Below are 23,887 nucleotides of genomic sequence, written 5' to 3' on the forward strand. Positions count from 1 at the left end.
CAATCTCCTGTTCGACGCAGACTATTGTGGCGATGCAGCGTGGGGTAGGCTGCGGCAATCTGTATGCTCGGACTTTCGTAGCTTTCCTCCGACCTGCCCAAGACCTATGACCTAACCAGCGACTTTTATTCCCAAGTGCACCACTACCCTCCACGTTCCTCTGTACAACCCGCGACCATGTCATTAGCACAGGCAACGAAAGGCGACATGGCCTACCAAGTACGCTCACTCGTACGTATCCTCCTTGCGGTTTTTCCGGACATCCGTTGCAGCCTACACTCATGGTGTCGCCGCCCTAGTGTCGCAATCCACACACCTACTCTGTAACTCTGCGTTTGAGATACACAGGCTTTTAGCGCGCTTATTTCTCATGGACTATGGAAGAACACTGGCTGACCTCCGCACGTAGTACCGCTCCCTGCTGCGCCAAAGCGGGCAATTCGCCGCCTACAATTTCCGCGAGTATGCCAAACGGAGAACGCGCGATGCGTTCCGAGACAGCAAGAACATAACCGAGGAGCGGACAATACAGGAGTTGGTGCAGAAGGGCTTGAATGAATTGCAGATGCTAAAGGTGAGATATATACCCTGTGGTTCGGCAATGGAAGTGGAGGTTCGCAGTGCGCAGCGGAAGGAGTGGCAGAGACGAGCAAGTCGCGCCCTGGAGAGCCATTCGGCGATGTATGCTTTTGAGTGTGCCGCTGCAAGAAGCTCGGAACATGAAGTCGAGGTTGGATGCACAGGACTGAATGCTGACTCATTCCGCAGAGGCAAACGGTGATCAGCCAATTCTACCAGATCGACCGATTGGTCGTCGAAGGTGGAAGAGAGGGCAAGCAAAAAGGGGATAGAAGTGACATTGTCAGAGTGAAGGACCAGGGCTGGGATTGAGTGCCTCGCTCAAGAGAGCGGGTATGGACGACGAGACGAAATGATCTTGTAACACTATGGCGTACATTGCATGGAGAGGCGAGAGCCTGTACGACAGCGGAGGAGCTGCGTATACCTCAACAGCGATGATACGTTGAGAATGATGTACTGTATTATATTGAGCCTGCTCAACTCTTTGAAATGGAGTTCAGACTGAAAATATGTCACCTCGTTGCACGTATCGGCAATACCCATGACTGTATGAGATCTCTGAATTGCCTGCAATGCCTGAAAGCATACATTCACCATCGATAATAGTCGGTCCGATATGGATCAATCTCTCTGGCGAGGCCCAGGCCCATGGTAATTCCAATCACGCGTCGCTGGACTCACAGTTCCGTTGATGCTTTTCTTCCTGCGTGGCATCGTCTGAAATACAGAAGTTGTAAGTGGTTCCATACTGCGCTCCCTCGCAAAACCAGCGAATGGCGACCAGAATTGGTCTTGGCCAAGTAAGAGAGTATGGTGTGATTAGAACTACCACGTATCTGGTACGACGATCGACGCAAGAAGATCAAATAGGAGGTCTGTTACTTGCGTCTCAAGCCCTAGGCCGGTGCTCAGCCCCGGAGTCGCGAACGCACTCGAAGGGGTATAGCGGCGCACGGTTGCGCCTGCCATCTGCAAAGCGACGCGCCTCCCCTTCACGCATCGCGACTTCCCGTTGCATTGCGCCGACATCAATACCCACTTTCACCGCCTGCCCTAAAGCCCATCGAGGGCATCGCATGTTACTATGGCTCCGGTACGTCATCCCATCTCCTTGTTCGAGCATGCGTCCTTGAGCTGCGTCTGCGACATCAATTCCCAGCCTCTGCACGCGCGCGACGCAACACCGCTATTTCTATCACGTGCATCGCATTTTTGATATTCCATCGGCTGTCACCGACGCGCCATTATCTCTTGGAAAACCGAGCGATCAGAGAGTAATCTCTAGATTCGCTTGCTTTAACGAGTGGTGATGAGCAGCTCTTCTGTACCTGCACCTCTCGCGCGACGACGCAGCCATGGCATCGCATCTTGTCCGGACAGCGTCCAAACGTTCACATATCTCTTCTAGACTTGAGCTGACATGATGTAACTAGTTTCGAAACAGGGATCGGTCCAACAGGTCAGGACGCGGCCAGATAGAGCACAATGTACTGGAAGGATTGCCCATTAGTCAGTATCGGGAAGCCGAAATCACGATTGAACCAAACTCGGCCGACAACAAACCTTTGGACAAGGATGCTTGGCCCGAGCTGCCCATGCCTCGAGATTCTCACATGTTGCCTGAGCATTCTCAGCAATTGCTGCGAGCAGCACGCTCCGGGAAGTTGTACAAACCACCGGCCCCTCCAGAAGACGACAACGAGATGAAAGATGAGGAAGAAGAGACTAAAGAGATCCGTACCGGCTTCACTATCAAGAAGTACGTCAAAGTTGCACGGCATCTAGAAGTTTCGGAACCAGAGTATCTCGCGAAGAGAAGGAAAGGTCTCCCATCACCATACGTGAATGGTCAGGTTGCGCAACCTGCGTTGCGGGAAACCAAGGTTAAGAAACTCGATGCAGATGGCAACGTGGCTGTTTACAAGGTACTTGTACCAGAAGGACAGGCTGTAGAAGGCGAAGTCCAGCCTGAAGATGCTGCAATTGAAGTTGCGCCAGCTACTGCGGCACCGGGAACAATCGTCGAGGGAGTCGGTGTTGTGAATGCGGAAGGTGTCGTCGTAGCTAACGACATCCTACAACAAACGCCACCTCGGCGGAGGCCGCCACCTCCTAAGAAGAAGGTCAAGCGTGGGGGCCCAGGCAGAGGCAAGAAGAAGGTCGTCTTTGTCGAAGGAGCAGAGCAAGGGACGCCAGCATCAACTGCCGGCGGTGACATGCTGGGTGTACCAGGCGTCAAACAAGAGGACGGATCGGTAGCTCCGTCAGATGGAGGTGATACGCCAATGGCAGACGCCGGTGGCGAGGAAGAAGAGGGGTCTGGCGAGGAGGGCTCGGAAGATGAAGATCAAGACATGGAGCATACCTCCAACCCAGCGACCCCTCAGGCGTCCTCTGTAGTTCCACCCAGTGCTCCAGCGACCGAAGCCCCCAATTTTGCGGACGCTACATTGACAGAGAGCACCGCACTAGCAAGCCATCCGCCGCCGGCTTCCAACGAGCCCTCTCAAGATACCGCAACGATCGAGAGGACCGCAATCGAAACCGCTCCAATCGACACGTCGCTGCAGACGCCGAAACGTGACCAGTCAAGCTCACCTGATCTGCCGCTTTCTGCCGTCTCCCATAGTCGCCAGAACTCCATGAACCAGGTTTCGACTTCTACTACTACCACAGAAGCCATCTTTCCCGAGGAGGCTCCAAGCGAGGTTCCAGTCCCAGCTCCATCAGTGGAAGTGGAAGTGGACGCGGCACCAGCGCCTGTGGTCGTCCCGGAGCCCCAGCCTCAGCCTGAGCCTGTAGTTGAGACCGAACCCAAACTTGAGGCTGAGCCTGTGCAACCTCAATCAGCTGCTCCTTCTGCACCAACTTCGGAACCAGACCTCATGGGAAGTCTGGAGAGGCAGCTTGAGGAACACGACAAGGACATGGCAGAGTCGTAGAATGGCAAAGCCCAATCCTCCCTCCCTCTACGAGCTTGTTACACATGCTGTATATTGGAATGGACGAATCGCGCACCTTTTGACGCAGCCGTCGGTCATTGTCGCCACATACGAGGAGTTTGAGATGTACGCATTCTGGGTTTAGAAGAAGGGTTTCGTTTGGCGTTGTGCAAATCATTGTATTATTATCAACGAACGTATCAATTTCCAGCTTACTCACATCAATACACGCACTTTAAACCCGCGGCTCCTCTTATCGGCCTCGTACAGTCTTGCGCTGCTGTCGGCGGTATCGGCGTCGGAATCAACTACGCTACCCCACAACCCAACGCACGCTCATACGTCATTCTCGACTTTCCCCGTCGGGAACCGCATTTGTCAGAACAACACTAATCCAGCATGGGTATCACGACGGTACATGCTAACGCGACAAAGGCAGGTCGTTTACCGAGCTATCTACCGTAAGACTGGACGTATATATCAGCGACCAACTACAGATCATTTGCAGTTCAGCCACCCATTCTTGTAAACGTCGCAAGAGCATTGAAGCAGAATATGCCTTCCATAAGTGAGATTGTCAAGGCACATCAGCCAGACTTGGCTTCATATGAAGAGCTCTGTGGGTGATCATTGTAATCTATTGATTTCATCGCTAATGAAGTCGTAGACAAGTGGTTCCACACGCACCCGGAGCTGTCCTTCCAGGAAGCCAAGACAGCGGAAGCGATTGTCAAACATCTCGAGACCTTTAAAGCTTTCACAATTCATTCTTCCATCGGCGGTCACGGCGTCGCTGCCACATTCTCCAATGGCCCCGGAAAGACACTTCTCTTACGTGCTGACATTGACGCGCTACCCGTGGAAGAGAAGACAGGCCTGAACTATGCCAGTACAGCGCGTATGAAGGATGTGGACGATGTTGAGAAGCCCGTGATGCATGCCTGTGGCCATGACATGCATATTACCGCGCTGCTTGCGGCGGCGGAAACTCTGATCAAATGTAAAGAGGCATGGAGCGGGGAGTTGATCTTGGTGTTCCAGCCAGCGGAAGAAAGAGCAGGTGGCGCGCAGAACATGGTGGATGATGGTCTGTACAACAAAGTCAAAGAGCCGGACGTTGTGGTGGGCGCACATGTCATGCCGGAAAGAGCTGGTGTTATTGGGACAAAGCATGGTTTAATCGCCAGCTCGGCTGATCGATTCCAGTAAATCCGCCCTTCTCTTGGAGATTTCATTCAAGCTAACCCCTATAGACTCCGTATCGAAGGTCGACAAGCCCACGCATCTACTCCCCATCGCGGCATCGATCCCATCCTACAAGCCGCATCCACAATAATGCGTCTCCAATCCATCGTCGCGCGAGAAGTAGACCCCCTAGACTTCGCCGTGGTAACAGTCTCCGCCTTCCACGCAGGCGACGCCGAAAACATCATCCCCTCGGAAGCCAACCTGAAAATCGACGTCCGCGCAGCTCTACCCCAAACCCGCGAACGCGTCCTCGCAAGCGTAAAACGCATCATCGCCGCCGAGGCCGAAGCATCCAACAATCCAAACACTCCTACTTTGACACCAACAACACAGTTCCCCTTGCTCTTCAACGACGCCGACGTTACCAACGCGCTTGAACAGTCCTTCTCCGCGCACTTCCAGCCTGGAAAGCATTCGTATCAATCGGACATTGCGCGTCTACAGGGCTCTGAGGATTTTGGTATCCTCGCTACTGCGATTGGCAAGCCGAGTTGCTTTTTCCTGTATGGAGGGACGGATCCCGTGGTTTGGGATAAGGCGGAGAAGGAGGGGAGGCTGAGTGAGGATGTTCCTGGAAATCATAGTCCCTTCTTTGCGCCGGTTGTGCAGCCGACTTTGACGGTGGGCATGGAGGGCTATGTTGTTGCTGCTTTGACTTTCTTGAAGAAGGGCGAGTAGTTAGTTTTCTGATTCTCGAATGTGTCGTGCTATGAGGTTTTGTCCGCTGCAGGTATGCGGCGTGGTATATTCTTTAGCGGCTAGTGATAGTTACTGCCTATACCCCGCATCCGTTCGCTACCTAGGTATCTCTACATCCAAACATGCTGAAGGTTACGTTTTCATCTTCCGTTACAACTTGTGACGCAATACCCCTATCATCTGTTCTCCAGCCGATAAGGCCTGAGGTATTGGTCACGGTTTTACCTTGGGCTTCTCTGACATGTGTTAGACCTCAAGTTAGTACGTGTTCGGACTCGCGCGGCCTGCGTTCGGAAGCATGGAAGGCGCGGACGACGTCGGCCACTGCTTCAAGCACGAACCTCTGGACACTCGAAGACAGCAAATTAGACTGGTTTGCATCGCTCCAGCGTCTTCTGGCGATATCAAATGTCAGCTCAGGAATGGCTACCTCGAAGACGACAGAACACCCGACTATCGAGCGGTTTCGTATGAATGGGGACCAAGCTCACCGCTTCGGCGCATCTACATCGACGGTCAGCCTTTAAAAGTGCGTCAAAATCTATACGCATTCCTCGAAACTTTCAGGACGAGACTTTTCAAGTTTCAGAGTAACGGTCTATACGAGGCCGAGACACAATGGTTATGGATCGATCAAATCTGCATCAATCAAACGGTGATCACCGAACGCAACCATCAGGTGAGGCTGATGTCCGAGATCTATAGTCGGGCCGCCTACGTTTACGTGTGGCTCGGGCCATGTCATTCCGAGGTTGAAGCGGCAATGACGGTGTTGAAGTCCGGTCTGAGACGGTACTACGAGGATAGAACCACGCTGTCGCCTACGAAAGGACCAAGGCGGCATCGTATCTCTGGAGCCGAGGAGCAAGGCCATCTCAACAAAAATTCTTACTCTGAGCCAGAGTCGAATAGCTTGCCGGCCGCAGCACTCAGATGCTTCTTCCTCAATACGTACTGGAAAAGACTTTGGATTGTACAAGAAATCATGCTAGCCCGATATATCCGGATCATGTGCGGAGAGACTATACTCTCATGGGAAGAGCTGAGGCGATTCTGTCTCTCAAGTGCATCTCCACTGCTGGCGCAGGTTCGGTACTGTATACCGCAACAGGTGATATGGCTGGTTGAACACGCGCTCTCGGCAAAGAAGTATACTTACACAAGTCTGCTTGCGACCTTTAGTAAAAGCGATTGCCACGACCCAAAAGACAAAGTATATGGGTTGCAAGGTCTGGTCGCGCCCCGCTCGAGAGTGGTAGTCAACTACGCTAAAAGCATCCAACGAGTGTTTTTAGATGCGGTGGGCTTGCTGTATGGACGCGACGGTCAGACAGCTGAAGTCGAAATCGGAGGCGGTCTTGATAAGATTGACTACAGTGACCCGGCAGAGACCATGCTCCAAGCTTCCTCTATCTTGCACGCACAGATGGAGGTAAGCACCCGAATTCCACTGGTGACTGCGCTTGTGGAACTGGGTAATCAGATGGGATTCCCGTTGGTGCGGATGTATGCGACTTGCATAGGCGGAGCCATCCAAAAACGAACAAAGTCTCTATGGTCCCAGCTCATCAAATACTACCTCCAAGAACGTATACCAGCGCTCTATCTACGAAGGCAATTTGTGTATGACGAGAAAGAGTTCCACGATAGGACCTACGATCCGACTGGATTGATCAGAGACTTGTGGGAAGCATACGAAGAGTTGGAATATGTCCACACTCGTTTCCTCCATTGGATTAAATGTGATAACCACCTCGAGCAATACGTAAGTTGACGACGACAAGATTTATCAACGAGACTAAACAATTCACAGATATACGACCGCATGTATGAGGATCATCGCGAGTGGAAAACTGTGAGTACATATCTGCGCAGTGGCTGGGAAGCCTCAAAGGTACATAGGCTAACTTATCGTATTAGCGTCAAGCTACTGAATATCTGAGTCGTCGTGTTGACGCTGTGGTAGAACCTGGTCCTTTTTTTAGTGAGCGTCATACCACATATAGGACCGATTTAGAGATTGCTTTGGAGAAGGTTTCCTTCAAGATAGTCGCAACCACTTACGACGCGACTCTGGTGTAGGAGCACCGCAACAAGCCGCAGAATCCGTCAGCCCTTTGGTCATAGCAACCGAACCCTGGCGATCGAAGTTCGTGCTCGTTCCTCAAGCTGTCTCGCACATTGAAGCAGCGGGAGCGAATCCCTGCTGTTGTATGTTTTTGCCAGTGTGTAAAGATAACTTTTTTTTGCTTGAACGACGTCTTCAGGTTGAGGACACGCCTGTAACCAAGGAAGGCAAGTATGATGCGTGCGTACAACGACGGAAGCGAGGGCCAGTTGCACGGCATACTAGCGAAACAGTCCGACAAGGGGATATAGGTCGCCTGCATCATTTCGATCTCTCTTTTTGGCACTAGAAGTGGCAGTGCGAAGCTTACGAATTGTGTTCCTGTGATTCAATGCACCCGTCCCTCTCTTCCTATTATCTATGACCAGGCAGCTCACAGAGCGGTGGCGCGCCCTGCAACTCGGAAGGCGGTGCAAAGACCTCATGCGCTGCATGATAACCAGACTGCTTTTGAGCTGGGGCGTTATCGACGTAAGACACGGCGGGCGCTGGCGCAGGTGTTGAAGCAGCCTTATCTTTCCGGCGTTTTCGAAGGCAGAACACCACTCCCACAATGATGAGAATACCTGCGACCACGAGCCCAACCGTCAGTCCGATTATAGTGTTCTTGCCGATGCCCCTGTCTTCCGTGTCTTTTGCTCCATGTGTGTCTACCGTTGTCTGGGTATCTGTTGCTGATGTAGTCGACGAGGGACTTGTTGACGATGTTGTTGGTGACGAAGAAACCGGGTCTAGCGTGACCGATGAAGTCGACAACGACAAGGACGAAGATGCTTCCGATTCGCTTGTGACACTATTCCGTTTGATATACCAGCTAGTACTCCAAAAGCCATCTATTCTTTGCTCCTCATCGGTGCCCTGGGCGTTGACGACTCTAAAGACAAAGGGGTTGGTCAGGTTGGTTTCTTCCGCGCGTACCTCCCATTGGTACCATTGACTTGCTAGATTGACTGGAAGCCTCATTAGTAGTTTTCGTGATAATCAACGAGCATGCTTGCTTACCAGCGAGCTGCACCGAATTCGCGACCTTGCCTCTTTGGTAAAAGTATAAATTGATGTTTTCGTACGTGGTCGACCATGATATATTGATGCTGGAGCCTTCGCGGAAATCGATCGGGTACGTTACTGGGAAGATGAATCCGCCGTCGCTTGAGTCCTGAGGCTCTGTCCAGATTCTTCCTTCTTCTTCCTGTCTCGGCGAGACATGAGAGGCGAGTAACGTCGATCTCATGACCCACAGCCTGACGATGAGTCTCCACATAGTTATCTGATACTATGGCAAAAGGGCTGATGGTAAGGAAGCGAAAACAAGGGGACACTTAGCGGAAGAGTGCTCTGCACATACGCCTTTGGTTACACCGAGAGCCTAGAGGCGGGAGCCCTCCACCACGCCGCGCCGGTTAAGTGCGCATATCTCCTAGTTTAGTTGTTGAATCCCGTAGGACAGGTGAGCGGTTGGCTGAGATGCATTGTCTGAAGCAAGACGATGATGATGCAGGTCCTTGTCTACTTTCGCCTGCTCGGCTTCCACCAATCACCACTCTGCCCAAACGCCACTGTCTCTGCTGTGCCTCTTCCTGCTCACTCTCAATTTCGCTACTTCCTTTTCGTCTGGAAAGCCATTCAGATCGAATGATATCGGGGAAAGAAGGCCAGTGGTTACTTGTCTGTTGAAATAACGCTAGGGTAGTTGTCTTCTTGGAGAAGGGCACCGGACACGCGTGTGGGTTGGCTTTCGAGTCTGACGCAGCGGTTGATTACATCGGAATGGAGGACCAGAAGCTGACAAGGATTATCAGCGCTAAGCGCCGGACGGGAAGCTCATACTGACACGCGGAGCTGCGGACTGAAGGGGTAAACCCCCAATAAAGTCGACTGAGCTCGTTCCTTTCAACGGGCCCCAATGTACTTGCGTTGAGTGAATGACAATGGCTGCAGGTAGGTCCTGGGGCAACTTCCGACGCAGATATCGAACTGCTATTGCCGCCTTGCTCATCTGTGGCTTCTTCATACACTCATATCGAAGATCGACACCCAGCGCCAGTATATTAAGCCAGCATCAGAGCCCACTGTACTGTCCTCAGAACGCCATCGCGAAGGAAGTATTGGTCGTCCTTCGCACAGGTGCTACCGAGGTACTCGAGAAGCTGCCGATCCATCTCACTACCGTGTTGCGATGCATTCCAAACTACGCCATCTATTCCGACTTTGAAGAAGAATTTGGGGGACATCATATTCACGACGTTTTCGACGAGCTCGACCAGGATCTAAAAGACTCAGTGCCAGACTTTAAGCTTTACCACCAGCTAAAAACCAAAGGCCGAGATGGTCTCTCCATGGACGGTATCGAACACGATGGAAGTGGCGCATCGGGGTCGCTAAGCAACCCTGGCTGGAAACTCGACAAGTTCAAGTTCCTGCCTATGATAGATAAAGCTCTCCGCCAGATGCCACAAGCAAAATGGTTCGTCTTCGTTGAACTTGACACGTACCTGATGTGGACCAACCTGCTCGACTATCTGTCCCAGTTCGATGCAGAGGCCTCGCATTATATCGGCAAACAAATGTATATTGGCGACGTGCTTTTTGCTCACGGCGGCTCGGGGTTTGTTCTGTCGGCACCAGCAATGAGGAAGGTGATTCGTCATTGGAAATCTCATATGAAAGACTTGAACCAGTACACGATTGAGCAATGGGCCGGAGACATGGTCCTCGGAAAGGCGTTGAAGGATGCTCAAGTATCACTGCTGTGGGCATTTCCTCATTTCCAGGGTGATCCCGTTTCAACGCTCGACCACAACATTACGAAGATCAACAGACAACCGTGGTGCTATCCCGCGATTACATACCATCATATGCCAGAAAATGAGATCAGGTCTCTGTGGGAATTCGAACAAGAGTGGTATCGTAGGGGTCCAAGGAGCGCTCCTCTGAGGCATGCCGATGTGTTCAAGGGATACATATACCCTAGTCTGAGCAAGGAAAGATCGGAGTGGGACAGTTATTCCGTCGATAAGGCCTTCAGCAATGATGTTTTGAAGGGCGAGGAGGTGCACAGCTCTTTCGAAGCTTGCAAATCGGCATGCGAAAGGAACACGCGCTGTCTGCAGTTCTCCTACCGCCCTTCTAGGTGTCTGGTGTCGAGTGAAGTGCGCTTAGGCCGAGCGTCGACATTACAATGCTTAGAGTATTCCACTGCCGCTTCGAGGTGTGAAAAGATGGAGGAGCCGGCGGCGATAACAGGAGGTGCGGTTCGTTCTGGTTGGATCGTGGACAGGTTGGAAGAGTACATGCGTACTATGGATCAGACGTGCGATAATCGGATAGGCTGGATCACTTAGAAGTCACACAATTCGAACGAATCTTGTAGTTGGCTGTGATGTCGGTGGTGGAGCGTTGGTGTCTGATGGCTGGCGATCGTCATGCCGCTGGACCCTTGCTTAGGCAGAGGTTAGCTCCAAACGACGTAACCTGCCGCTCCAACAATCACTTCCAGACCACACACGGCTGCCTAGATATTGCAAGTAGCGGTCGACATCTGCACCCAGTTCCAAGACGCTTTCTCCGTCGATTCCCCCTACACTATCCCCTCACGCGCCATGGCTGAGCCAAATCCTGCCCCGCACAGCGAGCGCGACCCCGCAGCGGCGACCGACGCGAACGAAACACGCGACGAAGACAACGACGACCACAAGCCACGCGACAGCAACGGCTGGGACGGGAAGTTGCGGATAGACAAGATGAGCATTGCCGACGAACCACGCGATCCCCATGCGCAGGTGGTGAGCGACCCAGAGGTATCAGACGACGAGGGTCCGCCTCCCGAGCAGCTGGCTGCAGACGAGGATTTGCTGGATGATACACCGGAAGACGAGGACGACATAGAGATCGTGCACTCCAAAGTCTCGGACATGTCGGCGTTACGGTTGGAGAGGTTCAAGCAGATGAAGGTATGCTGTGCTGTGGGTTGTAGATGAGTTTGCCTAACCTCCCAGCGTCTCTGCCTACGCCAAAACCGCATAGAAAGCATCGCGATACCCGACGAAGTCGCGCCGACTCTCACAGAAGTCGACCTCTACGACAACCTCATAGCGCACATCAAAGGCCTCGATGCCTTCACCGAACTCACCTCGCTCGACCTCTCCTTCAACAAGATCAAGCACATCAAACGCCTGAACCATATGACAAAGCTCAAGGATCTGTACTTTGTGCAGAACAAGATCAGCAAGATAGAAAACCTAGACGGGCTTTCCAACCTGCGGCAGATCGAGCTGGGCGCGAACAGGGTACGCGAGATTGAAGGACTGGATACCTTGACGGGCTTGGAAGAGCTGTGGCTGGGCAAGAATAAGATCACCGAGATAAAGGGCCTAGACACCCTCACCAATCTCAAGATTCTCAGCATTCAGTCGAATCGCCTGCGCTCGATAACGGGTCTGGAGAAGCTCGTCAACCTTGAAGAACTGCACATCTCGCACAACCTCCTCACAGAACTGTCAGGTCTAGAGAACAACGTCAACCTAAACGTTATCGACATCAGCGCGAACCCGATCGAACATCTATCGGGACTGAATGGTCTCAAGCACCTCACCGAGTTCTGGGCAAGCAACTGCAAGCTGAGCGACTTTGGAGAGGTCGAGAAAGAGTTGAGAGATAAGGAAGAGCTGGAGACGGTCTACTTCGAGGGCAACCCTCTTCAACGGGCACAACCGGCGCTATACAGAAACAAGATTCGGTTAGCGTTACCCCAGGTTGTACAGATCGATGCCAGTAAGTCCATACCCCCCAACATCTCAGGACACACATTAACCTTATAACAGCATTCGTGAAGCAAGTATAGGCGACCAAGCGGGAACGAGGATCAAACTGCAAAGGTGAACAAGGCATTTACACGGCGCACTAGGAAGAAGCTGCAGGCGTTCAGGCAAGCATACATCCAGCGTGGCGATATGGTGGTGATACCCTATGAATGCATGGTATTGGTGGCTTGCGTTCTTGCCGCGTGTTGTTCATGATTGGCTAATGTTTAGAGGATTGCATATAATACACCAACGCGCCATCTTATCCCTCGCTATTTTGCAACGCGTTGCGGTCGGATAACACCATCGTATCTTCTGTCAAAGGTGTTTCTATGCTCTTGTTGTCCATATGCGAACCGCTGTCACGCACGATGTGTTCCTGACTGCAACTATCGTCGTCGCGCCGTTGGAGTGCCGTCGTAATGAAGCGATGGCTCTTCGTTGTACCCGCACCCGATTTCATCTCGTATCCGCCCGAATAGTATGCGTTCGTCGTAGGACGGGTGGTGCTCTTTGTGCCAAAGAGTTGCGGCGCAAATTTTGTGGCGAGGGCTTTGAGCGCGGGACCACAAGCGGTCATAATCGCGACGTTGACTTCGATGCCTGAGAGGGTAATGGAGGTCTTGTATGTGGGGTCATTCGAAGTGCTAGATGGGTACCAAAAGTCGTAGAAGACTTTGAATCGAACTATGCCGAGGATAGCTACAATCCAGCCAGCAGAAAGTACGGCGCTGACAGCGAGTTTCTGGCGGATCGCCATGCGTAGGTTCCACATCATAGCTACTGGCACAAGGAGTATGAGTATATCCGTCAGGATTGCGAGACCGGCGGTGACGAGGGAAAAGGCGGCCATATTGTAGCACGTGTAGTTTGGGTTCACCACCTTGCCATCGATGTTTTGGTCTGTGTAGTAGTGGTCCCAGTACATGTGGATGGGCAGGCACTGCGTGAGAGCGGCGAAGAAGACGGATATCATATGACCCATGTTGAACCACCAGAGGATATGCAAACTCCAATAAACGAATGTCCTTTGATCGCCTAGCCTGATCAGAAAGACCAAGACCGAGGCTTTCACCAGACAAAGGATTGGGTTGTATATCAACTGTTGAGCCATGTTCCACTTGTCCGCTTCGACCAGCTGGTCGATAGTAGGTGTGCGAATATTCCAGATGTGATGTCCTTGGTTCGTCAAGACGACAAATTTGAGGAACACACCCGCTTGTGCGGCCGCTAATGCCCACGCCATGCATATGAGCCCATCGTCTAGACGTCTTGTTAGCTGGACGTTGCAGAACTGGATAGTTTCCATGGAAGCTTACCCCAACGGAACCGTTTGATCAAAAGCCGATGATATAATCTCAGGCCGACAAAAATCGTACTAATGGAAGCAAATGCAATAGTAATGGCAAAGATGGCCGGCTGCTTGGAATCTGAAGGTTCACTCATGACTACCGCAATAATCTGGCAAGTATGAATGTGGTACGAAATGAGGGACTACGGCCAATTGATATACGTCCCAACTACATTGACAAGTAACCGTGTCTTTAGAAGACCAAGAACTCAAGGACGTGACTTGCAATACCAACGGCCTGTCGAAACAAGTGAAATGAAGCATCGGGATGGGATACGCATCCTTCATCGTTTCCGCGGCGCACGCGTTCTCGATTCGACCCGAATGACGGCAAAAACTGTGCCTCAGGTGCGCAGATCGCTTCCTTGCTTTGACCGTGAGCCGTGCCGTTGATGCCACGAAAAATCCTCCCAACAAGACTCCCTGAAGCGTTCCGTCGCTTCGGCATCAGGATTCTTCCACTTAGGTAGTAGCCTGGAGACCTACTTCGTCAGACTGTTTCTCACTCAATGTCTGATACTATTTCCCAACGTGAGATATCGATTGTGGGTTCTGGCGCAAAGATACACCGATGCGGGGAGTTTGAGGCTGTTGATCAAAGCCTCGGACCGTACCCGAAGCCCACGCTAATCCCGATCGTGATGAGGAGCTGGGGAGCGGTACCTAGGGTACATTTCCCCGTCTGCCGTCCCTCCCGTGCCGCACGCCTGCATTAGCACCGGCGTAGTAGATTGAACCGTATAGCTAGCAATTTTTCACTCGCAGTCATATAGCCGGAAGTGGTCTAATAGGCAAATACTACAATGCAGTCCTGCTCGGCAGCAGTATGTGGTGAGGAGAGCTGTGCTGCATGAGGACAGCCTGCGCGCATAAGTGACCTCACAGTGAAAACAGCTGTTCACAAGTCTGGGCGGTAAGAGTTGGGATCGAATCCTTCCAATACTCCAACGTGCATATAGTGGATCTCCTCCTTGCGTTTAGAATCAGAGACTCGCTGATGCTGGCCTTGCCGAGCAGACGTGCCGTTCCCCCGAGCCGTTCCAAATTTCGGTCGATATTCAACCGCCCCGTTGCCGCATCGAAGCGAACCGTGAATAGTGCTATAGTCTGGGATCATAGCCAAGTTCTCTTTAGCGAGCCTCGTCACAGCGATTCTGTGGATAGTTGCGAGTCCGTGAGGAATATGTGGAGACCCTCATTAACGGTCTGGGTCTGAATGGAGTTTGAGGGATTTGTAGACAAGCCGTGTTCTAATTTTTGGCATTCTCATGCGAACCGGAGGACAATCCCCTTCTGCATGAGATGATCTCCTTACTTACAGCCATGGTCTGATGAAAGTGCGAAGGACGCGTACGTGCATCCAAAATCCATATCACTTGCCCACGAGGGCGACAATTTTGAGTGATGAATACCACCAGAAGGTGGCGCGGGCCGTTGACTAGATCTGGGCGGCCAGACCCCACAGGAGCCGCACGTCTGCTGTAAGGCCAAACATGAATCGCGTACTGCTGTTCTGAATGAGCAAGGTCTCGGCACTCAATGCTGTGGCAAAGACCGCGTGCGAGCTATATCTTTACTCGAGCAGTCGTATCCTGTCTCTTTTCTTTTACTCTCTTCAGCTGCAAGCAAACTTCTTGTCTCTTCAGTGCGGCTCGACAATCGCAATCATGGTGTCGTCATTTGTCAGCGCGCTCTTGGTAGCATCCGCCGCCGCCAGATTCACGCCTCGCTCCTCAGAACCCCCGATGCGTCTTGCCGATCGCCAGTCGAGCAACTTTGCGAGCATTCAGCAAACAGCCGATGGAAGCGTTCCTCGTTTTGGATGGGAAGATTTAGCCCTCACGGATTCGACTATTGAGGAAGCCCTGGCCTCAGTATCGACCGACGCGAGGTCTTTTTTCCGATTTGCTTCGCAGAACATTGCGAGCGACTCTATCCTTGAGACAGAGAGTACTTTTAACGGCCGTGAATGCAAGGTATTCCCTGGCGATGAAGACTGGCCGGCGGACGCGAGCTGGTCGGCGCTCAACGATATAACCAACGGTGCTCTACTAAAGCCTCTTCCCCAAGCACATGTTTGCTACAACACTAGCTTGGCTGGTGCAGACCAGAGCGCTTGCGATGCCATGACCAAGTCGTGGACTGATCCGTTTTCCCAGTATGTAGCCTTTGAAGATTACTTCCTCATAGCCATCGACTAACGTATATGAACAGGCTCGACGACCCACTTGAGATGCTAAGTCCGATGTACCAAGGCAGTACATGCCAACCACCTCAGCTCTACGATAGTAAGGAGTGCACCCAAGGAGGATACTCTCTCTACGTTGTAAATGCCTCAACTACCGCTCAGATCCAATTGGCGCTTAACTTCGCGCGAAACACAGGCGTTCGCTTTGTGGTCCGGAATACTGGTCACGATTTTGCTGTAAGTGCTTCGTCTTCAATACCTAATCTTCCAGTCGCTGATGGGTCTTAGGGCAAGAGCGGTGGTGCTGGCTCTCTTAGTGTATGGACCCACGGATTGAAAGACATTGCATTCATCGAGGACTACGAGTCTGATGATTACACTGGACCGGCTATGAAGGCTGGCTCAGGTGCGCAAGGCTTTGAGCTTTACGCTGCTGCGAGAGATTTCGGCGGCACAGTCCTTGGCGGTGAATGTCAGTATCTACTATCTCGACATGTTGTGGGATATACACTGACTTTGCTTGCGATACAGGCCCTACTGTTGGCGCAATGGGCGGGTGGATCCAAGGTGGCGGCCATTCACCTCTGTCTGGCCACCTGGGCTTAGGCGCTGACCATGTGCTTTCCATGGAGGTCGTCTTGGCAGACGGTCGCTACGTGACTGCTGACAAGAACAATAACCCCGAGCTGTTCTGGTCACTACGCGGTGGTGGCGGTCTGACTTTCGGTGTCGTAACCTCAGTCACCGTCAAGGTACATCTAGACCAACCCATTGCCTCCGCCAACTGGGTTGTCACCACAGGCAAGAACGTCAGCACCGAAGCCTTCAAGCAAGGACTCAAAGCCTACATGAAATATTTCCCACAGAACGCCGATAACAACACTTATGCCTATTGGAAAGTTTTCCCGGGCCCCGATTCCATCATGATGGATATGTCGCCTTTCTTCGCTCCCGGCAAGACCGTCGAAGAAGCCAAAGCTCTGGTCGATCCTTGGGTAAAAGACATGGCCGCACTTGGGATCACTGTCGCGCCCGAATGGACGCAGTACAACGGCTTCTACGACGCGTACAACGGCTCTTTCCCCGTGGAGGCCGTTAATAGTAATGGTGTAGCCACTACCTCGCGCATGATCCCCCGTTCCAACTGGGCCAACGAATCAATCTTCAACGAGACTTTCGAAGCCCTCTGGCAAGCCGTCGACAAAGGTATGGCGCTGATCGGCTACAACATGGCGCCATCATGGGAGAAAGGCGGACGCCCTGACAACTCTGTCAATCCAGCTTGGAGAGACATGCTCGGTTTCATCATCACTGGGACTGTGCTGAACATGACGAATCCAGCAGCGGAGATTGTCGAAGAGCGCCTCAACATGACCTATGGCGTTATGCAGAAGTGGCGCGATCTCACACCCGGCTCCGGTTCGTACCTCTCCGAGGGAGATCGCCTTGAGCCGAATTTTCAGTGGTCGTTCTGGGGCAGCTTCTACCCGCGTCTCTTGGAGGCGAAGCGCAAGTATGATCCGTTCAATCTCTTCTGGGCTACTGGGGCAGTGGGCAGTGAGTTCTTCAATGTGCGTAGCGTTGACGGTCTGCCGAACGAGAATGGAAGGCTTTGCGTCAACCCACAACCCACGCTCTACCAGGCTGAGGGTCCAGACTGGGTCCCAGAGTAGATGGATGTTGTTGTGACAATCAAATGTATATAAATCTCGGAAATGGAAGTGGCCGGAAATGCAAGACCTGATAGGCACAACGCAAAAGTCCATGATCTGTTGATCTTGATCGTGCCGCAATGCGCCGCGGTTTTTCCATGTCCATAGCAACATATTGAGTTCTGTAGAAACGAGGGCGCAACTTCTTCGCAGGCCTAGCGCAGGAGCTGCGTACTCTGATTGGGCGGGCTTGACGGTGATGACGTCCGCCACCTTCCCCATCCACACCGATAACGGTGAGCGTATTCGAACCACTCTACTTTGCTCCATCGATATGTGCAGAGTATAGCTTTGACAAATTTTTCGCTCAGAACTTCTCGATGGTAACAGTAAACTGAGGCTGATCTATACTGTCTTGTCTCCGAGCAATCCCCGGAAAAGCGATGCTTCACCAGAGGACACCGATCCGTCTGAATGCCATACAATTGTCTTTGTTGCATCGATTAGATCGTTATGGGCTCAACTTTCTTCAGTCTGGAGCTATCCCCTTCATGAATTGGTACAGGACTCCATAAATACCATCAACATTGACTGCTAGCATGACTTCTAGATCTGTGTACAAAACCGCACTTGTTTTCTAAACCTCCTCTATTTTTTAGAAAACATCATACGCAAGGAGAAGAGTAGTTGCTTTATCTCACAAGAGCTTGGTGATCCCTGAAGCTGCTACTACTACTGCGCCTATTCCAGCCCGTTCTGACCTCAATATTCGAGTATGTGCGGAGGTGAGTGCGAGTGATGTACTTGTGTATTATACGCTACCGCGGGAAGATAAAAGTTCTCTGTTGAGTAAAAGGCGCCTTAGCACAAGAAGTAGGATGCTACTGAGCATGATGGGTCTAATTTTGGTGATATACGGAAATAAGAGGACGAAGAGGACGGCGATGGCCTCAAGTAGAGTAGAATCGAAGACGGGGCCGAGAAAAACGACATTGAAGAGTCAATCCAGTCAAAGTAAACGAGAATAAGGACTATCGCATCGGAAAGCCCTCCAGATCGAAAACAGATTACTCGCTACTATTCAAGAGGTCATCGATGAACAGATCCTGATACCTTATATTCCAAAATGGCTCGCGGACTCCCGACATAGAACGCATTGAAGACTTTGCTTTTTTTCTTGGCAACGAAGTAGATCACTAGCGTCGATGAGGTGGAAGGTATCGTCTTGATAATGATGGTCTACATTGAGAGCATCGTCTCTTACACTGTCTAGGTATCATATGCACATGCCACGTCAACCTCGTCCAGGGCCAGTAAATGCTTCTCCCATAACTATATAACCTTCCTGTTGTTTCCATCCAGTCCCAACTCCAAAATCAGACCGATCAAGTTCAAGCGTTGAATATTTCCGTTGTGTTTGTCGCGACGTCTTGCTTAGCATCATCATTTATGAACAGCCGAGGGGCTGCACTCAGAAGCTTGGGTTGCCATTGATCTTAAGGCCGCTCACACCGTTGGCAATGCCTTCAGCATCAAGTCCATTCGTCGCGCCACTTTGGTAGTCGCGAGTGATCTCGTCGAGCATACCAGCGCTAGCAGCGACGAAACCCAAGTAGGGTCTGCTTGGGTCCAGGACGCGGGACAGATATTCCGGGTGGAACTGGACACCAACGAACCAGGGATGGTCCTTGATTTCAATAACCTCCATACGTACACCAGCTTCATCTTTGCCGACAAAGCTCAGACCGCCCTTCTCGAGCGTCTCAATGTAGTCAGGGTTGACCTCATATCGGTGACGGTGGCGCTCTAGGATCTCCTCTTTGCCGGCGTACAAAGCGCGGAGACGAGACCACTCGCTGCCTGGTTGGAAGAGTGTGGGCCGGAGACCGAGACGCATGGATGCGCCCATGGTGCTCTTATCCACCTCTGGCATGAACATGATGAGCTTGTTCTGCGCCTCGCCGTTGAACTCCTCGGAGGTTGCGTCCTTGATGCCGCAAACGTTACGAGCGTACTCAATAACGGCAATCTGCATGCCGAGGCAGATACCAAGATATGGCTTCTTATGCTCACGCGCCCAGGTGGCCGCTGAAATCATACCTTCTGTGGCACGTTGACCGAAGCCACCCGGTACCAGGATACCCGATGCCTTGACGACCTCGTGCCAAGCGTTGTGGTACTTTGCGGGGTCTGTCTTCTGACACTTGGGCTCCAGATGGTCCGAGTCGACCCAGCGAATGTCCAGCTTCCTCTTGCACCGCATCGTAGCGTGTTCCAGCGATTTGATGACTGACAGGTATGAGTCTTGGAGCTCCACGTACTTTCCGACGAGTGCGATCGTGACCGGGTCGTGGAAACGAGTGTCGTGGCCGGTGAGCGACTGCCATTGCGCCCAGGTATGGTTGCCCTTTTGCAGCATTGACGCTGAGACTGAAACTTGCTCGAGAGCAAGGAATTGGCGGACCATCGGAATCAGTCTTTGTTGCTCGAGAAGCATCGGTACTTGGTAGATGGATGGCATGTCACGGACAACAAGGACTTGTTCGTTCTCGACCTGGCAAAAGTGGGCGATCTTCTCGACAGCGGAGGCTTCAAGTTCGCGCTCGCAGCGGCAGGCAATCTAGTACTGTCAGTCATCCAATGTAATGGCTAACGTGAAAGGCTCGACATACCAAATCTGGGATCAGACCGTTACTCCTCACCGCCTTGATAGCCTGCTGCGTAGGCTTCGTCTTCTGCTCGCCGTGGATGACCGGGACATACGAGACGTGAATCTGCATGAAGTTGTTCTTGCCCGCACGCCTCCTCAGCTGGCTCATAGCCTCAATGAAGGGCATGCTCTCGATGTCGCCCACGGTTCCTCCCAGCTCGATTATGCAGACGTCCGGCTCCTCGCCTGAGTCATCGACGGGTATCCGCGAGACCTTCTCGATCCAATCTTGAATCGCATCGGTGATGTGTGGGACGACTTGTACGGTTTTACCCAGGTAGTCGCCCTTGCGCTCGCGCTCGATAACGTGCTGGTAGATCTTGCCAGTGGTGATGTTGTTGTCGCGGGTGAGGGTGATGTTGAGGTAGCGCTCGTAGTTGCCAAGATCGAGGTCGACTTCGCCGCCGTCGGAGAGGACGAATACTTCGCCATGCCTGTTTTTTTTAGTCTATATTCACGGTACGGTTGGTGAAGCCTACTCCTTCGGGTTCATAGTTCCCGCATCGACATTGAGGTACGGGTCGACCTTGATCGACGAGACGTGCTGAGACGTCAGTATGTTTGGTAAAACGCGTCAGTCCATTGCACTTATCTTAAGGCCGATTGTCTTGAGGAGAAGTCCTGTAGAGGAGGCTGCGACGCGTCAATCAGCTACAGCACGCAAAATAAGATCCTGACGTAGAAGATGATGTACAGTGGTGCACTTCGGCTACACACTGATAGCGATGGTCTCATAGAGGCTAGTATGCTCTCATGAAAGTCAAACTTCGCGTGGAGCGTCATAGATGCGCGACACTTCTGGCCCATGTCAAATAGCTTACCTATGATACCCTGTGTGTACGCGTTAGTGGTGATCAAAGGCGCGGCAACCTGCAGCTTACCTTCCCCACGCCGCTGATGACGCCGCCAGACACAAGCACGTACTTCATGATGCTGTTTGGTGCCTCAATCGGTTATGGGGAAGGGGAGGGAAGGAAGAAAAGTCGAGATTTCGCACGCGTTAACTTTGAAAGAAAATCGGCGCATGGACCCTCTAGCGGGGCAGATCCGCCCGCACTAGCGCCCTCTCGAGGCTTGAGGCTTGCGACCATGATCCTGCAGCGAATCTTAATCCGAAGCTTCATTTCCTGAGAAAAACTGTCTCAAGCCCAGTGTCTTCTTATATTAACTTCAAATACGAGCTATCAAATGGTATCGTGCTCCCGTCCGTCGAATATCAAATGCATTACAATGTGACCGCCTCACCGAGTCTTCAGACCCCTCCTGTGTTGTATAAACGCCATGCAAACGTTCTCAACGCTGGCAACTTTGGAACTAAAATGAAACGTCCGAGGGGAATAGGGTTCGTTCATCATGTCGTCAAGATGCAAATCGGTATCTGCAAAAGATGCTCCAGATAACCCAAATAATAACCCACATCGCCCGCTGTAGATGATGCTCATGAAAATGTAGATGCCTGAGAGGTGTGGCGAGTTTGTCATTCTCTGCGCCGTCGCTTCAGTTCGTCCTCTTCCGTATTGTCGTGTTCTTGGCTCGCGGTGAGTCGTTTGCGTGCCAGTGCCTTTTCATTGCCCTTCTTCACTTGGATATTGCACCCTTGTAACTTCAATGCCCGGGTGAGCGCGCTGCTTGGTCGCATACCCGGAAAGTCTTTGGCTGTGTAGACTGTGAAGACATCACTCAAGACCTCGGTAAGTATGGGCGAGAACCCTCCCACGTGGAGGTTCATAGGATCGATGCGCATGAGGACGAACCGGAGTCGGTACTTGCCATGTGTACGGCAAGAGAGGTCTGGAAAGCAGAAAAAGCAACCCTCGGCGTCATGCTCATCCTTTGCTACAGACGGAGAAGCTACGAGCTGGCCCATTAGTCGTCGCGTTGTTCGTCGGTCAGGCTGTATGAGTGCCGTCTCTTCGTTCGTCCCTTCTGCGTTCCAGAGCGTGCAATGAACCACGTTGAGCGAGTAACGAAGCTCTTCTTGTTCAGCAGCACCGGTCTTCGGATCCGTTACTAGTAGCTGGATGATTGGCGGAGGGTCAATCACCCTGCGGTCGCGTTCTCCGAACCCACATGCTCGCGCAGCGATGGGTTGTTGTCGCACACGAAGCTCGTAGTTTAGATTCCTATCTGTGTCAGTCAACGTTGACCTACCCAGGCGGGAGGTGTTCCTACAGTTGTTCGTTGTACACAGGCTGTGGTATCGAACCCGGCAACGGAATTGCTCGATGCTGTTTCTGGGGCGGAGGGGCTGTCGCAGGGGTCTCTGAATACGAAATAGATCCCAATGGCGCCGCTAGAGAGCCGCGATGTGATTGTGAGTGCTGATGGGAACCGACGGACCCGCGGAATGGAGTGCTACTTGATGCATAGCTTGGTGTGTACCCAGGCGAGGGCAGTGGAGGGTAGGCTCTTTGCTGCGAGGCTTCTACTGGTGAAGTGAGAGATGAGTAGGGCTGCTCGTGGTGTTGGCTGTGGGGTTGGTTGGGGTGATAGTGGCGGGGCTCCTCGTACGGATACCGGTGTTCAGTTAGTCTTCGCGGCCCTCTGCTGTCAAACTCGGAACGTGGTGAGATGGGGGGACCATATTGCTGGGGAGAATATGGTGGGTCTGATCTAGGTGGGGTGTAAGGATTCGAGTGCTGCAGTAGCTTCTCGACGGGGGCTGCTGCTCTATGTAACGAGGACGGCTGAGGGTAGTCGTGTCGTGGGGGCAGTCCAGCATGGATCGAGGGCAGTTGATTGATGGGGGAGCGGAACTGGTGATCCGGGCGTGGTGGTACAGCGTCTGGCGGGATCTCCAGCGGGGGCAGTCGGCGATGGGAGTAGTCGAGAAAGCCAGGGGGCGAAAAGATGGGAAGTTTCTGGGTCTCGGTCATATCTGGAGCAGGACGAGAAGATGTTGTCAGAGGGAGCGACGGCGGCGGAGGTGGAGGTGGTTGGGACATGCGTGTATTATTATTTGGCCGGGCCAGGACACGATGCACGAAGCCGCATTGGGATGAGGGTTGTGTTCAGTTCGGAGGCTCTTTTCAAATTGGGAGCAACGGGTCGTGGTGCAGTGTTGGACAAGACGTCAGGAGTGGGAGCACTGCCTCGAGTGTGGCGGCGTGAGTAGTTTATAGTTGACGGTTCCCTGTAGTCAACCCTGTAGGTATCTGGATCGCCAGCAGCCAGATCGACGGTCGGATGCTTGGATTCAGCAATGGCGACGTTGAAGTGGAGGCGCTCAGACGCCTTAAAACAACGGGCGCCCGGGAAGGGGAAAGGATGCAGACGGGGGTGGGCCCGCAGCACCCTGTTCACTCGCAAGCCTCACGCCAACCGTCAAGAGTAGCCGGCTCGGAGCATAAATTTCAACAAGGACAGCGATAAGTGCAGCGATGGGAGGGCGGATCCGAGCTTGGCGGTGCGGTGCTAGTCCCCAGGTTTCTGACGTGGGCTGGGTGCAAGCGATATGAAGGCCGGGAGATGGGCACTGCTCGCAGGTGACGGAGTGGGGACATGTCATGGCCGACTGGCATGATCAAATGATGGTGATGGCGTCTGGCTGGTGCATGTGGTCTCAGCGGGCGCCATGCAGCAGGAAAC

The 23,887-nt window shown here is 52.5% G+C and overlaps 10 protein-coding genes across 10 annotated transcripts; 7 read left to right on the top strand and 3 right to left on the bottom strand.

The window, feature by feature from the left end:
- Positions 1 to 177: 177 nt before the first annotated feature.
- On the top strand, positions 178 to 891 carry J4E86_008671 (uncharacterized protein; the record flags this gene model as incomplete). Its single annotated transcript, XM_051449182.1, has 3 exons — positions 178 to 231; positions 410 to 574; positions 769 to 891. The coding sequence occupies 3 exons, from the start codon at positions 178 to 180 to the stop codon at positions 889 to 891; spliced, it is 342 nt and encodes a 113-aa protein (XP_051299601.1).
- Positions 892 to 2,195: 1,304 nt separating this feature from the next.
- J4E86_008672 (uncharacterized protein) lies at positions 2,196 to 3,524 on the top strand (the record flags this gene model as incomplete). Its single annotated transcript, XM_051449183.1, has 1 exon — positions 2,196 to 3,524. One exon carries the CDS (start codon positions 2,196 to 2,198, stop codon positions 3,522 to 3,524), a length of 1,329 nt encoding a protein of 442 aa, XP_051299602.1.
- A 555-nt stretch (positions 3,525 to 4,079) lies between these two features.
- J4E86_008673 (uncharacterized protein) lies at positions 4,080 to 5,450 on the top strand (the record flags this gene model as incomplete). The annotated part of the gene is made up of 3 exons (XM_051449184.1): positions 4,080 to 4,143; positions 4,192 to 4,729; positions 4,778 to 5,450. 3 exons carry the CDS (start codon positions 4,080 to 4,082, stop codon positions 5,448 to 5,450), a joined length of 1,275 nt encoding a protein of 424 aa, XP_051299603.1.
- Positions 5,451 to 6,897: 1,447 nt separating this feature from the next.
- On the top strand, positions 6,898 to 7,413 carry J4E86_008674 (uncharacterized protein; the record flags this gene model as incomplete). The annotated part of the gene is made up of 2 exons (XM_051449185.1): positions 6,898 to 7,236; positions 7,285 to 7,413. The coding sequence occupies 2 exons, from the start codon at positions 6,898 to 6,900 to the stop codon at positions 7,411 to 7,413; spliced, it is 468 nt and encodes a 155-aa protein (XP_051299604.1).
- Positions 7,414 to 9,527: 2,114 nt separating this feature from the next.
- Positions 9,528 to 10,940, top strand: J4E86_008675 (uncharacterized protein; the record flags this gene model as incomplete). Its single annotated transcript, XM_051449186.1, has 1 exon — positions 9,528 to 10,940. One exon carries the CDS (start codon positions 9,528 to 9,530, stop codon positions 10,938 to 10,940), a length of 1,413 nt encoding a protein of 470 aa, XP_051299605.1.
- Positions 10,941 to 11,198: 258 nt separating this feature from the next.
- Positions 11,199 to 12,439, top strand: SDS22 (Protein phosphatase 1 regulatory subunit sds22; the record flags this gene model as incomplete). The annotated part of the gene is made up of 3 exons (XM_051449187.1): positions 11,199 to 11,549; positions 11,595 to 12,369; positions 12,420 to 12,439. 3 exons carry the CDS (start codon positions 11,199 to 11,201, stop codon positions 12,437 to 12,439), a joined length of 1,146 nt encoding a protein of 381 aa, XP_051299606.1.
- Positions 12,440 to 12,660: 221 nt separating this feature from the next.
- J4E86_008677 (uncharacterized protein) lies at positions 12,661 to 13,844 on the bottom strand (the record flags this gene model as incomplete). The annotated part of the gene is made up of 2 exons (XM_051449188.1): positions 12,661 to 13,661; positions 13,778 to 13,844. 2 exons carry the CDS (start codon positions 13,842 to 13,844, stop codon positions 12,661 to 12,663), a joined length of 1,068 nt encoding a protein of 355 aa, XP_051299607.1.
- A 1,572-nt stretch (positions 13,845 to 15,416) lies between these two features.
- J4E86_008678 (uncharacterized protein) lies at positions 15,417 to 17,610 on the top strand (the record flags this gene model as incomplete). The annotated part of the gene is made up of 4 exons (XM_051449189.1): positions 15,417 to 15,907; positions 15,964 to 16,174; positions 16,226 to 16,409; positions 16,469 to 17,610. The coding sequence occupies 4 exons, from the start codon at positions 15,417 to 15,419 to the stop codon at positions 17,608 to 17,610; spliced, it is 2,028 nt and encodes a 675-aa protein (XP_051299608.1).
- A 1,450-nt stretch (positions 17,611 to 19,060) lies between these two features.
- PYR7 (CTP synthase) lies at positions 19,061 to 21,228 on the bottom strand (the record flags this gene model as incomplete). Its single annotated transcript, XM_051449190.1, has 4 exons — positions 19,061 to 20,209; positions 20,262 to 20,733; positions 20,779 to 20,843; positions 21,181 to 21,228. 4 exons carry the CDS (start codon positions 21,226 to 21,228, stop codon positions 19,061 to 19,063), a joined length of 1,734 nt encoding a protein of 577 aa, XP_051299609.1.
- Positions 21,229 to 21,776: 548 nt separating this feature from the next.
- Positions 21,777 to 23,244, bottom strand: J4E86_008680 (uncharacterized protein; the record flags this gene model as incomplete). The annotated part of the gene is made up of 2 exons (XM_051449191.1): positions 21,777 to 22,422; positions 22,472 to 23,244. The coding sequence occupies 2 exons, from the start codon at positions 23,242 to 23,244 to the stop codon at positions 21,777 to 21,779; spliced, it is 1,419 nt and encodes a 472-aa protein (XP_051299610.1).
- Between the last annotated feature and the right edge of the window lie 643 nt (positions 23,245 to 23,887).

Source organism: Alternaria arbusti, assembly GCF_024043155.1.
Source record: "Alternaria arbusti strain BMP 1465 chromosome Unknown scaffold_14, whole genome shotgun sequence".
NCBI lineage: Eukaryota > Fungi > Ascomycota > Dothideomycetes > Pleosporales > Pleosporaceae > Alternaria > Alternaria arbusti.